This window comes from Neoarius graeffei, chromosome 2 (assembly GCF_027579695.1).
Source record: "Neoarius graeffei isolate fNeoGra1 chromosome 2, fNeoGra1.pri, whole genome shotgun sequence".
NCBI lineage: Eukaryota > Metazoa > Chordata > Actinopteri > Siluriformes > Ariidae > Neoarius > Neoarius graeffei.
Window position 1 is genome coordinate 44,313,008 of NC_083570.1, and position 14,186 is coordinate 44,327,193.

At 41.6% G+C, this 14,186-nt stretch overlaps 1 protein-coding gene across 2 annotated transcripts in view; it reads right to left on the minus strand.

Moving 5' to 3' along the window:
• The window catches only part of apaf1 (apoptotic peptidase activating factor 1), a 143,445-nt gene that overhangs the window by 93,702 nt on the left and 35,557 nt on the right, over positions 1-14,186 (minus strand). For both annotated transcript variants that reach the window (XM_060914288.1, XM_060914289.1), the window contains exons 12-16: positions 13,618-13,802; positions 10,245-10,371; positions 10,000-10,125; positions 9,720-9,860; positions 1,326-1,451 (exon numbers count right to left, since the gene is read on the minus strand). In XM_060914288.1, coding sequence (XP_060770271.1) covers positions 1,326-1,451; positions 9,720-9,860; positions 10,000-10,125; positions 10,245-10,371; positions 13,618-13,802 — 705 coding nt within the window. The remainder of the gene's footprint in view (positions 1-1,325; positions 1,452-9,719; positions 9,861-9,999; positions 10,126-10,244; positions 10,372-13,617; positions 13,803-14,186) is intronic.

Sequence of the window (14,186 nt, forward strand, 5' to 3'; positions counted from 1 at the left end):
GCATGCGGAGATGCTTTTCTTCTCACCACGGTTGTAAAGAGTTGCTATGAGTTACCACATCCTTCCTGGCAGCTCGAACCAATCTGGCCATTTTCCTCTGACCTCTCTTATCAACAAAGTGTTTGTTTCCACCCACAGAACTGTCTCTCACTCACCTCACTGTGTTTTTTTTGGTTTTTCGCACCATTCTGTGTAAACTCTAGAGACCGCTGTGAGTGAAAACCCCAGTTCCTGAAATACTCAAACCGGTCCGGCTGGCTCAATCCAACACCCATACCACAGTGAAAGAAAAGTCACACTCTGAGATCACAATTTTTCCCCATTCTGATGTCTGAAGTGAACATTAAAGCTAGACTGCCTTTCAGATTTTAAGTATAGGGCATCAAAAGAATTTTCCCAACACCCAATTATTTTTGTTTAGTGGACCAAAAGCTACCGAATTCGAATCACAGATTTCCAATTTTATTTATTTATTTTTTTTAAATAGAACATTTAATGAATTTAGGGCCATGTGGCCCTAAATTCTCCCGTATTTTTTCCTGCTTCACCATGATGCAATACAAGATACTATATCATGCATCACATCACATGGTGGGCTTTCCCTGTTCGCGCAAGGCATTGTGGGATACAAATTTGAAACAGGAGAGAAAATAGCGGACGTGAGTGTGGAAATGAAACGTGAAAAACCAACCACAGTAATGTAAAGCGAGAAAAAAAGATGTTATGTTGTGAAGGAAAGGAAACGTAGGACCAAACTAATAAATATCGGCGCTCAGCGAGCACCTCGGTGTGATCAGCTGTTCGTTTAGCGACAGAATGATGGAACTGTCAGTGCACGGTCAAAGGTAAACCTGTAGATGGCAGTAATGCAACACTGGATGCCAGCTGCCGTACAACCCAAAAGAAGAAGCCGACGACGAAGGTAAACCTGCGCATACGGACTTCCTCTGTCTACTTGACTGCGTGACACGAGTGATTGCATGCAAGTTATTTGCTCAGGAATCCCCTCAAATTAAATAACTTCCCAGCCACAGAATGGCTTGGGGATTTTTTTTTTTAGATATTGCAAAAATAAACATACTTCACAATGACCAAATTTCAGAGGGAACTAAATTTCACCGATTTTATGAAATCGAAAGGCCGTCTAGCTTTAACTGAAGCTCTTGATTTGTATCTGCATGATTTTATGCACTGTGCTGCCGTCCTAATAAAGTGGCTGGTGAGTGATTTTATATTATATTATGAGAGAGAGAGAGAGAGAGAGAATGGAGCAGGAAGTAACAGAGGTATCAAAAAGCTACTTGTTTTTTTTTGTAAAGTCATACCTTCAGTGTTCCATCGTTCGATGAGGTGGCAAGATAGGCATCGTCCGGAGAGAAGCAGCAGTGATTGACGCCATCTGTGTGTCCGAACATGGTGTTCTGAGATGATTTCCTGTTCATGTTCCATACCTGCACAAAGTAATATTTGGGTTATAATTTCAAGAACGAATGAAAGAAAAGTCCTTGGTGGTCAACTCAGACTTTTGGAACACATCGAGACCTCGGGTTATATTATCAGATGCGATCAGCGAGATATTATTTGAAAGAAGAAAAATATAACAGTGAAAAGGATCTGCTTTGAATGTATAAAAGGTTCAAAACTTTATGCCTCATTAGCTTAAAAAGTCATACAGTTGTCAGACAGGAGTAAAGAATAACACATTCTAGACCATGCACTTCTATGCAAATAATCCACCCCAAAGTGCACTCCTTTCATATACAGTGGTGCTTGAATGCTTGTGAACCCTTTAGGAGTTTTTATATTTCTGCATAAATATGACCGAAAACATCATCAGATTTTCACACAGGTAGATAGTGATAGAGAGTAGCCTAGCAAACTAGACCCACCCGCCTAGCGGCCAAAAATATTTTTGCCTAGCGAGTGGGTCTAGCCTCGCACCATATAAACAAAAACACCCCGGGCATCAAATCGTGCCCGCCAATCACAACGCAAGGTTTTTGTTTGGATTCTTTGGGCGGGCTTTTGCAGGAGTGACGACAAAGCTGCGCAACGCTGGAGAAAGCACAACAGGAAAGATGGCTACGGCTATTGAACAGCGCGCGTTTGACTCCGCTTTGGAATCAGTTTTAGAAGAATTAGACTTGGAGTTTTTGTTGAAACATGAGCAGGAAGAGGCTCTCCGCTCATTCCTTTTCAAGAAGGACGTTTTCGCTGTTTTGCCGACCGGCTATGGCAAAAGTCTGATCTACCAGCTGGCTCCGCTCGTAGCCAAAAGGATGGGGCTAGTTTGTGCAGTACGAAGAATTAATAAACAGCTTTGAAACATTACTTTTTGATTGTTTCTTATTTTCCCGTTATTTTAAATTTAAGGGAAATTATTTCACCAAACACCACTAAATAAAAACTCTCAAAAACAGTTTAAGCAAACCCTTGAAAAACACTTGGGAAAAAAAAATGAGTGTATGTGGTACAGACTCCAAACTTGTGGTCATTATCTCCAAACTTCTTAATATCTAGAACCTGATTATTAATTAATACGCATTTTGAAAAATTATTTATTTCAAGGTCTCCCCCACTGCTTTCTGTCGCTCTGACTACGTCACAGTCACTGTTGCGCTGATTGGTCAGAGCGTTGGCCTATACGCACAGAGACAGTTTGAAAGACAGCGGTTTGTTCCTCCTACCCGCTTCGGAAATGTCTACGGATCGAGGCCAGACTAAATATTCACATTTAGTCTGGCTTGCCAGGCTAGATAGACATTAGATCAAGAGGATAAAAATATTATACATGTTCATTTATTTATTGAGGAAAATGATCCAGTATTATGTACCTGTGAGTGACAAAAGCATGTGAACCTTTGTTTCAGTATCTGGTGTGACCCCCTTGTGCAGCAATAACTGCAACTAAACATTTCCTGTAACTGTTGATCAGTCCTGCACACCGGCTTGGAGGAATTTTAGCCCATTCCTCCATACAGAACAGCTTCAACTCTGGGATGTTGGTGGGTTTCTTCGCATGAACTGCTCACTTCAGGTCCTTCCACAACATTTCGATTGGATTAAGGTCAGGACTTTGACTTGGCCATTCCAAAACATTAACTTTATTCTTCTTTAACCGTTCTTTGGTAGAACGACTTGTGTGCTTAGGGTCGTTGTCTTGCTGCATGATCCATCTTCTTTTGAGATTCAGTTCATGGACAGATGTCCTCAAATTTTCCTTTAGAATTCGCTGGTATAATTCAGAATTCATTGTTCCATCAATGATGGCAAGCCGTCCTGGCCCAGATGCAGCAAAACAGGCCCAAACCATGATACTACCACCACCATGTTTCACAGATGGGATAAGGTTCTTATGCTGGAATGCAGTGTTTTCCTTTCTCCAAACATACCGCTTCTCATTTAAACCAAAAAGTTCTATTTTGGTCTCATCCGTCCACAAAACATTTTTCCAGTACCCTTCTGGCTTGTCCACATGATCTTTACCAAACTGCAGACGAGCAGCAATGTTCTTTTTGGAGAGCAGTGGCTTTCTCCGTGCAACCCTGCCATGCACACCATTGTTGTTCAGTGTTCTCCTGATGGTGGACTCAGGAACATTAACGTTAGCCAATGTGAGAGAGGCCTTCAGTTGCTTAGAAGTTACCCTGGGGTCCTTTGTGACCTTGCTCTTGGAGTGATCTTTGCTGGTCAACCACTCCTGGGGAGGGTAACACTGGTCTTGAATTTCCTCCATTTGTACACAATCTGTCTGACTGTGGATTGGTGGAGTCCAAACTCTTTAGAGATGGTTTTGTAACCTTTTCCAGCCTGATGAGCATCAACAACGCTTTTTCTGAGGTCCTCAGAAATCTCCTTTGTTCGTGCCATGATACACTTCCACAAACATGTGTTGTGAAGCTCAGACTTTGATAGATCCCTGTTCTTTAAAGAAAACAGGGTGCCCACTCACACCTGATTGTCATCCCACTGATTGAAAACACCTGACTCTAATTTCACCTTCAAATTAACTGCTAATCCTAGAGGTTCACATACTTTTGCCACTCACAGATATGTAATATTGGATCATTTTCCTCAATAAATAAATGACCAAGTATAATATTTTTGTCTCATTTGTTTAACTGGGTTCTCTTTATCTACTTTTAGGACTTGTGTGAAAATCTGATGATGTTTTAGGTCATATTTATGCAGAAATATAGAAGATTCTAAAGGGTTCACAAACTTTCAAGCACCACTGTAGTTCAGTGTAGGAGCCCAATCTACATCATCGTCCTTGTAAAGATTACTAGGACATCCTGATAAATGACGTGAAAACATACGCATTAGTTTACAATATAGTGAGCACAAACAAACAGTAAACAAAAACACATCTGAGGACTTGAGCATCTCTTGAACATCAAAACATGACGAAATAACGGAAAAATGGTGAGAAAGTGATTTGCGAATCCAAACGAAATAAATCGCAGGAATTTACAAACCTTTCGTGACGTGATCGCTGCCAACTCAAGCGTTCTTCGACTCGGCTCCCTTTGATCACAGTAAATGGTTCGAGTGCCACCTTTCTCGTCGTCTTTTGGTAAAACCCTTCGCTATTTCACCCTTTATCACTTCACGCGGAACCTGGAAGAAACTGGGGTGGGTTTCCTGATAACGTTGCCCTTTAGAGGTAAAGAACGAGTTGAGAGACTCTCTCAAGCAACAGACGCTGTCTCTGTACGTGGTTTTCCTGAACTTACTCGTAAGAAGGAGTCTAAAGAGCAACAGGACGAAGAGCGTCTTTGCAGTGCGCGTCCTTGATATCGGCAGTAGTAGTTGCTAAAGGCAATCGTACTGTTGTTGCTGAAGGCATTAGTAGTTGCTAAATCCAGTCGGTAAGGTCACATGGCGTTCGTTTTTTAACTAAAATCTAATGAAATATATATATTTTTTAAAAAAGTGTTTAAAATAAGATAATCTATACAGTAGTATCCTCTGGAAGCGTTACATATATAACGTGGTAGTTAATTAATTAAACCGTTTTACATTTTTGGACAATGTTTTTTATTCCAAGCGTGTTTTTAATTAAACGAACAAACGTTCACACGAAAGAATGAGCTAAATAGAGAATAAGTTAAATAAATGTGTTCCCCGTGCTCGCTCATTTCACTGTTACCCCCCCGATCATGTAGTCAGGATTATTTCAGCTGTTACCCACAATGCCAAGTGGGCAAAGTTCTCCCTTATAAGTGTGCACACGCAAAGAGAGAGAGACAGGTTTTGATCTGGTATGTAGTGTGTACCTAAGGAGGTTGAATTGACCTCCTTATACATAAATTGACCTCATATATACACAGTGGATATAAAAAGTCTACACACCCCGTTAAAATGACAGGTTTTTCTGATGTAAAAAAATGAGACCACAATAAATAATTTCAAAACTTTTCCCACCTTTAATGTGATCTATAACCTGTACAATTCAATTGAAAAACAAACAAATCTGTTCGGGGGGAGAACGTACAATAAGCTGGTTGCACAAGTGTGCACGCCCTTAAACTAATATTTTGTTGAAGCGCTTTTTGATTTAATTACAGTATTCAGTCTTTTTGGGTTCACACCTGCCATCAGTTAAAATGACTCTGATTAACCCCAAATAAAAGTTCAGACATTTACTCAGTTGCCTCCTCCAGCAAAAGCCAGGGTTCACAGAGAGCTTACAAAGCATCAAAGGGATGTCATTGTTGAAAGGTATCAGTCAGGAGAAGGGGACAAAAACATTTCCACGGCATTAAATATACCATGGAGCACAGTGAAGACCGTCATCAAGAAGTGGAGAAAATATGGGACAACAGTGACATTACCGAGAACTGGACGTCCCTCCAAAATTGCTGAAAAGACAAGACGAGAACTGGTCAGGGAGGCTGCCGAGAGGCCGACAGCAACACTGAAGGAGCTGCAGGGATTTCTGGCGTGTACTGGTTGTGTACTACATGTGACAACAATCTCCCGCATTCTCCATATGTCTGGGCTATGAGGTCGGGTCGCAAGATGGAAGCCTTTTCTTACAAAGAAAAACATCCAGGCCTGGCTAAATTTTGCAAAAGAAAAAGAAAAAAAATACATCAACTCTCCCAAAAGCACGTGGGAAAATGTCTTATGGTCTGATGAAATCAAGGTTGAACTTTTTGGCCACAATTCCAAAAGGTATGTTTGGCACAAAAACAACACTGCGCATCATCAAAAGAACACCATACCCACAGTGAAGCATGGTGGTGGCAGCATCATGTTTTGGGGTTGTTTTTCTTCAGCTGGAACAGGGGCTTTAGTCAAGATGGAGGGAATTACGAACAGTTCTAAATACGAGTCAATTTTGGCCCAAAACCTTTAGGTGTCTGCTAGAAAGATAAAGATGAAGAGGAATTTCATCTTTCAGCATGACAATGACCCCAAAAATGTTTTGGAACGGCCCAGCCAGAGCCCAGACCTACAGTAAATCCAATTGAAAATCAGTGGGGTGACCTGAAGAGGGCTGTGCACAAGAGATGCCCTCGCAATCTGACAGATCTGGAGCACTTTTGCAAGGAAGAGTGGGCAAATATTGCCAAGTCTAGATGTGGCAGGCTGATCGACTCCGACCCAAAAAGACTGAATGCTGTAATTAAATCAAAAGGTGCTTCAACAAAGTATTAGTTTAAGGGTGTGCACACTTATGCAACCAGCTTATTGTATGTTCGTGGTATTATTATTATTTTTTTAACATCAGAAAAACCCATCATTTTAATGGGGTGTGTACACTTTTTTATATCCACTGTGTGTGTGATATACTGTATTTATTTAAAAAAAAGAAAAAAAGAGGTGTCAATTCAACCTCCTTAGGTACACACGACACAGATCAAAACCTCTCTCTCTCTCTCACACTCAACATTAGAGGTGCAGAAATGTGTCTCATTTATGACACTAAATTCAATAATCGCTCACCTAACGGAGTTAAATTTGATTAAAATGTGCCGATATCAGTGTGACATTCCGACATCCATACGTAATTCCATAACATATCGAAATATATTCAAAATGCTTTGCGCATATGTATTTAATAATTAACTCAATGTACAAGAAAATAATTGAACACCAGCAGCATATTCAACACCAGTTTCCCCTGTTGACTGACAGAGTCCCTCAGAGGCGCAGCACATTGTGTGTGAGCGAGTCGCTCTTTGTTGTTAAAGAGTGATCCGGATCTCTTGTAAATTCAGAGCAAACTAAAGGGCTATGATGTTGTTCGGGAAAACCACTTTAGCTTGATGATGGATCTTAAGAGGTAATTTTAGATTCTCTTGGCCTTAAGAGGCTTTCAGGAAACCCACCCTGGATCAGTTTCACGGTTTGATTTGAGCGGCCCAAAACGACACATTAACGACTAGCAAGGCACCCCAGAGATAGTAACGCTTTGTGAACAGTGAGCTTAGCTGACCATCACTTCACGTCTTGCATATCTAATGAGGCGGATGTGATGTCAGATGCATCCCACCTATTAGTCTTAAGCCAGTATCTCACTGGGCTGCGACCGCCTGCGACTAGTTGGAGACACAACAATTGTGATAAAATATGCGAATTAGCGACAATTTTCACTTGGAATCACACTGAATTGATATTCACATATTTTACCGTAATTGTTGTGTCTCCAACTAGTCGCAGCCTAGTGAGATACTGGATCGCATTTCCTGTCTCACGGAAACTGACCTGAGAAGGGTTCGCGACAGCTTTGCGACACCAGCGACGCATTTGCAGCTATTTTGAGAGAAATTTTGTCGAACAAATTTTTTGAACATGTTCAAAATTTCAGCCACGAAGGAGTGACACTTTGCGACTCATGCGAGGAAATTGAGAAGCCCGGCGAACGTTTCAAGACACTTTGGAAACTCTCTTGCGAATGACGTTCGCAATTTGTCGCAAGCTGTCGCAGCCCAGTGAGATACTACCCTAATTCGCATATTTTAATCGCAATTGTTGTGTCTCCAACTAGTCGCAGGCAGTCGCAGCCCGGCTTTCCTTCGGCAGGCAGGGAAGTAGAGGAAGCCTCACGGAAACTAACTTGAGAAGGGTTCGCGATGGCTTTGCGACACCAGCGACGCATTTGCGGCTATTTTGAAAGAAATTTTGTCGCACGAATGTTTTGAACATGTTCAAAATTTCAGCGACGAAGGAGCGACACTTTGCGACTCATGCGAGGAAATTGAGAAGCCCGGCGAACATTTCAAGACACTTTGGAAACTCTCTCGCGAATGGCGTTCGCAATTTGTCGCAAGCTGTCGCAGCCCAGTGAGATACTACCCTTAGATAGTGTAAAGCGTCTGCCGTACAAGTCCCTGTGCGAGTCCCACAGAAGAGCTACTGTAGCACAAACTGCTGAAAAACTTAACGCTGACTAAAACAGAAAGGTGTCAGCATTAACTTTTTCAGCAGTTTGTGCTACAGTAGCTCTTCTGTGGGATTGGACCATATGGGCTAGCCTTCATGCCCCATGCGAATCGAGGAGTCTTCAACACCCATGACCCTGTTGCGGGTTCACCGGTTGTCCTTCCTTGGAACACTTTTGGTCAGTACTAACCACTGCATATCAGGAACACCCCACAAGATGTGCCATTTTGGAGATGTTCAGACCCAGTCATCCAGGCATCACAATGTGGCCCTTGTCAAAGTCACTCAAATCCTTACGCTTGCCCATTTTTCCTGCTTCCAACACATCAACTTCAAGAACTGATTGTTCTCTTGCTGTAATTCACTTCACCAGTTAGTGACGCTTTGTTTTCTTAACACTATTTTTTTAAGCTTCCTGACCGCGTACTTGCTGAATTAACGTTCTTCATACTAGGGATGTTAACCGATGACCGTTTGACCGGTGGTTGACCGAATCAACGTCAACTGGTTAATTTTTTTTTGGTTGTCGGTTAAAAAAAAAAAAAATCAATCGTTTTGAAGCTGCCAATTTTGGAGCGGAGAACCTGGAATTCTGTGTTGTAAACGCTTGGGGCATGCCATGCGGTGTAAGGACGACAGCTGACAAATCAGAAAAACACCCATTCAGTCATATCCCGCCCTCCCGCCACAGTTGAAGACAGCTGACAAATCAGAAACACCCATTCAGTCATGTCCCGCTCTCCCGCCCCAGTTGAAAACAGCTGCCACTCGGCGAGAGAAAAGTGTAGACACAGGCTTTTTAGCTTACAAATTACTATTCTGTTTTTTTTTTATTATTATTAGAAGGCACATCGAGTTTAGTCCTGCCTTGGCCAGTGCATTCTGAAAGCATGTTTCGGTCTGTAGCCAACAATGCATGTTATTGCAGATCAAACTAAAGGCGCAGATGCTGACTTTTTCACGGCTGAATCGTGCGGATCTGTTTTTTTTTTTAGGGGGGGCGTTGGAGTGTCTGAATAATTTCATCAGAGTAAATTCTGTATTAAAATTACTAAATAAGCAAATGCCGTTGAAATTATTCAGACACTCCAACGCCCCCCCCCCAAAAAAAAAAAATCGGATCTGCACGATTCAGCCATGAAAAAGGCGGCATCCGCCAAAAGGCGCGCCGTTTGCATCCCTGTTTAAACTCATAGGTTAACCGACTTTAACCGGCTAATGAGGCTCGGTGGTCGGTCAAGATTTTTTATAATTTTCACCATCCCTACTTCATACCAGTTTGGCCGGGCCTAGCTCTGGAGAAGATCTCCTTTATCTCCTCTCACCTTGGTGTTGGTGATTTTGTCGTTGGAACTGGTGGCCAGCAGGATGCGCCGGTTTGTGTTGGTGAACTGGCAGTGGTTAATCTGCTCCTCGTGCTCAACATCGAACACACGCACCTGCGTGCCTTTTTCTAAATTCCAGATCTAAACAATACAAAACGCACATTTGTTATTTATCTTCAAATAAAATAAGTTTAGTTGCTATATATTTACACCATCCACGCCAACAGACAGAAAAGAGAAAGAAGTGTGTTTTGGGGTCTAAAAGAAGAAAGAGACGAACCTTAACCTTCCTGTCACTGGAGCAGGTTGCTATCTGTCGGTCGTCAGGGGAGAACGCACAACACAGAACTTCTTCATCATGAGCCTGGATCTCCTGGACCTTCTCTCCAGAGGTACTCTTAAACACCTGCAGTGTTTATATACACACACAGAGAAAGCAAAAATAAATCGCTCATATGGGGATTACGTAACACAACTCCTTACACTACTTAACAAAAAAAAAAACACAATCCGGCCCGACTTTACCCGCAGCGTCTTGCTGGCCCCGCAGGAGGCGATCTTGCGGCCATCTCGAGAGAAACACGCATAGTAAACGGAGTTCTGGTGAGGGTGCAGCACGAGCCGTGACAGACTCTCTAGACTGCTCTTGTTCCTGAGGTCACAAAACCCAGCGCATAAGTTATACAGCGCATTTATCCAAACCTAATAAAGCAGAGAACATTTATTATTCTATCCACATTCACTGGATATGAGCAAAAGCACGCTCTGATTGGCTACTCAACTACTACAACCCCAAATTCCAAAAAAGTTGGGACAAAGTACAAATTGTAAATAAAAACGGAATGCAATAATTTACAAATCTCAAAAACTGATATTGTATTCACAATAGAACATAGACAACATATCAAATGTCGAAAGTGAGACATTTTGAAATTTCATGCCAAATATTGGCTCATTTGAAATTTCATGACAGCAACACATCTCAAAAAAGTTGGGACAGGGGCAATAAGAGGCTGGAAAAGTTAAAGGTACAAAAAAGGAACAGCTGGAGGACCAAATTGCAACTCATTAGGTCAATTGGCAATAGGTCATTAACATGACTGGGTATAAAAAGAGCATCTTGGAGTGGCAGCGGCTCTCAGAAGTAAAGATGGGAAGAGGATCACCAATCCCCCTAATTCTGCACCGACAAATAGTGGAGCAATATCAGAAAGGAGTTCGACAGTGTAAAATTGCAAAGAGTTTGAACATATCATCATCTACAGTGCATAATATCATCAAAAGATTCAGAGAATCTGGAAGAATCTCTGTGCGTAAGGGTCAAGGCCGGAAAACCATACTTGGTGCCCAAAACTCTGACCTTGCATTCAAAATTCTTTAGAAAATTCAGAAGACCAGTACACAAAGTAGACCTTTTGGTAGGTTTGAAGTGTGTGTGTGTGTCCTGTTTGATACGGATCATAATATGCTGTGTGAAATAAATTTCCCCTGTTCAGGGAGAGGCTTTGTTTAAGCAAAACACACAATCTCTCACACAATCTCTAGAGTTTCACACTCATTTCTTTTATTTCGAGTCGTGAGGCAGTGGATTTTAAAAATAAAAATGCACTTGCCCTTGATGGAAAACGTACAGTGGTGTTTTGTTTGGTCGGTTCCCTTTGAATTATGTGCAGAGTCATATCAGCTTGCTATCTAGGTAGCAAACAAGCATCTTCGAAAATTAGCTAGTGTGTTGATTAGCAAGCTTTCTGACTCTAACAAATCGTTCGTTTAAAAAAAAAAAAAAAAAAAAAAAAAAACTTTGTTATAAATCCTTTGCAGTCAAAGACTGCTTGAAGTCTGGAACCCATATACTCATAAAACCCCGATTCCAAAAAAGTCGGGACAAAGTACAATAAAAACGGAATGCAATGATGTGGAAGTTTCAAAATCCCATATTTTATTCAGAATAGAACATAGATGACATATCAAATGTTTAAACTGAGAAAATGTATCATTTAAAGAGAAAAATTAGGTGATTTTAAATTTCATGACAACAACACATCTCAAAAAAGTTGGGACAAGGCCATGTTTACCACTGTGAGACATCCCCTTTTCTCTTTACAACAGTCTGTAAACGTCTGGGGACTGAGGAGACAAGTTGCTCAAGTTTAGGGATAGGAATGTTAACCCATTCTTGTCTAATGTAGGATTCTAGTTGCTCAACTGTCTTAGGTCTTTTTTGTCGTATCTTCCGTTTTATGATGCGCCAAATGTTTTCTATGGGTGAAAGATCTGGACTGCAGGCTGGCCAGTTCAGTACCCGGACCCTTCTTCTATGCAGCCATGATGCTGTAATTGATGCAGTATGTGGTTTGGCATTGTCATGTTGGAAAATGCAAGGTCTTCCCTGAAAGAGACGCCGTCTGGATGGGAGCATATGTTGCTCTAGAACCTGGATATACCTTTCAGCATTGATGGTGTCTTTCCAGATGTGTAAGCTGCCCATGCCACGCGCACTAATGCAACCCCATACCATCAGAGATGCAGGCTTCTGAACTGAGCGCTGATAACAACTTGGGTCGTCCTTCTCCTCTTTAGTCCGAATGACACGGCGTCCCTGATTTCCATAAAGAACTTCACATTTTGATTCGTCTGACCACAGAACAGTTTTCCACTTTGCCACAGTCCATTTTAAATGAGCCTTGGCCCAGAGAAGACGTCTGCACTTCTGGATCATGTTTAGATACGGCTTCTTCTTTGAACTATAGAGATTTAGCTGGCAACGGCGGATGGCACGGTGAATTGTGTTCACAGATAATGTTCTCTGGAAATATTCCTGAGCCCATTTTGTGATTTCCAATACAGAAGCATGCCTGTATGTGATGCAGTGCCGTCTAAGGGCCCGAAGATCACGGGCACCCAGTATGGTTTTCCGGCCTTGACCCTTACGCACAGAGATTCTTCCAGATTCTCTGAATCTTTTGATGATATTATGCACTGTAGATGATGATATGTTCAAACTCTTTGCAATTTTACACTGTCGAACTCCTTTCTGATATTGCTCCACTATTTGTCGGTGCAGAATTAGGGGGATTGGTGATCCTCTTCCCATCTTTACTTCTGAGAGCCGCTGCCACTCCAAGATGCTCTTTTTATACCCAGTCATGTTAATGACCTATTGCCAATTGACCTAATGAGTTGCAATTTGGTCCTCCAGCTGTTCCTTTTTTGTACCTTTAACTTTTCCAGCCTCTTATTGCCCCTGTCCCAACTTTTTTGAGATGTGTTGCTGTCATGAAATTTCAAATGAGCCAATATTTGGCATGAAATTTCAAAATGTCTCACTTTCGACATTTGATATGTTGTCTATGTTCTATTGTGAATACAATATCAGTTTTTGAGATTTGTAAATCATTGCATTCCATTTTTATTTACAATTTGTACTTTGTCCCAACTTTTTTGGAATCGGGGTTGTATATAATAGCAAGAATGTATCTTTTTTTTTTTCCAATAATTATTATAGCATTTTTCACAAAATGCTACGGTCATTTCGCCGGTCTGTTTACATTCTAAGCGCAAATTATTTTGTTGGATGTTTTGTATATAAAGCTTTTATTTATCGAATTTGCAAAAAATAAAAATGCTCCGTTTCTCAAAATCCAGTGAATGTGGATCGAAAAAAACAAAGTTATTCCACTCAATCTCATCGTACATGGCTTATAGCTGACAGGGTGCATAGCTGAGTCGGCTATCAGCTCATGTACGGCTCGATTTCGTGGAATAACTTAAATATACAGATGTACGATTTGGTAAATCCCCACTTCATTTGATATTTCGGACCTCAGCCTTATTCCAAATTCCCACTGTCCCAAATCAGAGAATATACACAGCGTACGATCGAATATCTATGACCTACACCCAGTCCAGGTAGAGCTGCCCCCTGCTGGCTCTCTCCTGTGCTTGCAGAAAAGCCTGTCTGTAGACCTCAGAGGAGTGCGGCTGAGCCAGCGCCAGCTGCACCACGTCAGGGAAAGGCCTCTCCTCCAACTGGTGGCCGTTCAAAGACAAGAACTCCTGGAACTGCAGCCTCACCTGGCTGTTCTGGAGGAGCACGATACACAGACAAGACTCTTACACACACACCTAAGGAGAGTTTTCAGATTAAGCCTCATGTTCTCCTCACAATGAGCACACGTCCCTCTATAGGAGCCGTTACTATAGAAACACTAATGTATTCGAACAAGCGCGTTCATAGAAACCGGTTACAGCCAGAACTACTTGTACTGTTCTTAACTCCTTATTAATCTCACTTGCTCTGTCTTTATAGGAAAATATCAGACTGAGGTCCTGACAGTACAGACTGAGCCATGTACAAAAAGACCTCGGGTCTGATATTTTCCTGTAAAGCCAGAGCAAGTGAGGTTGATAAAGGAGTTTATTACATGTCTTTTTTATTTCTAAGATTCAAATAGCTTGTCATTCTAA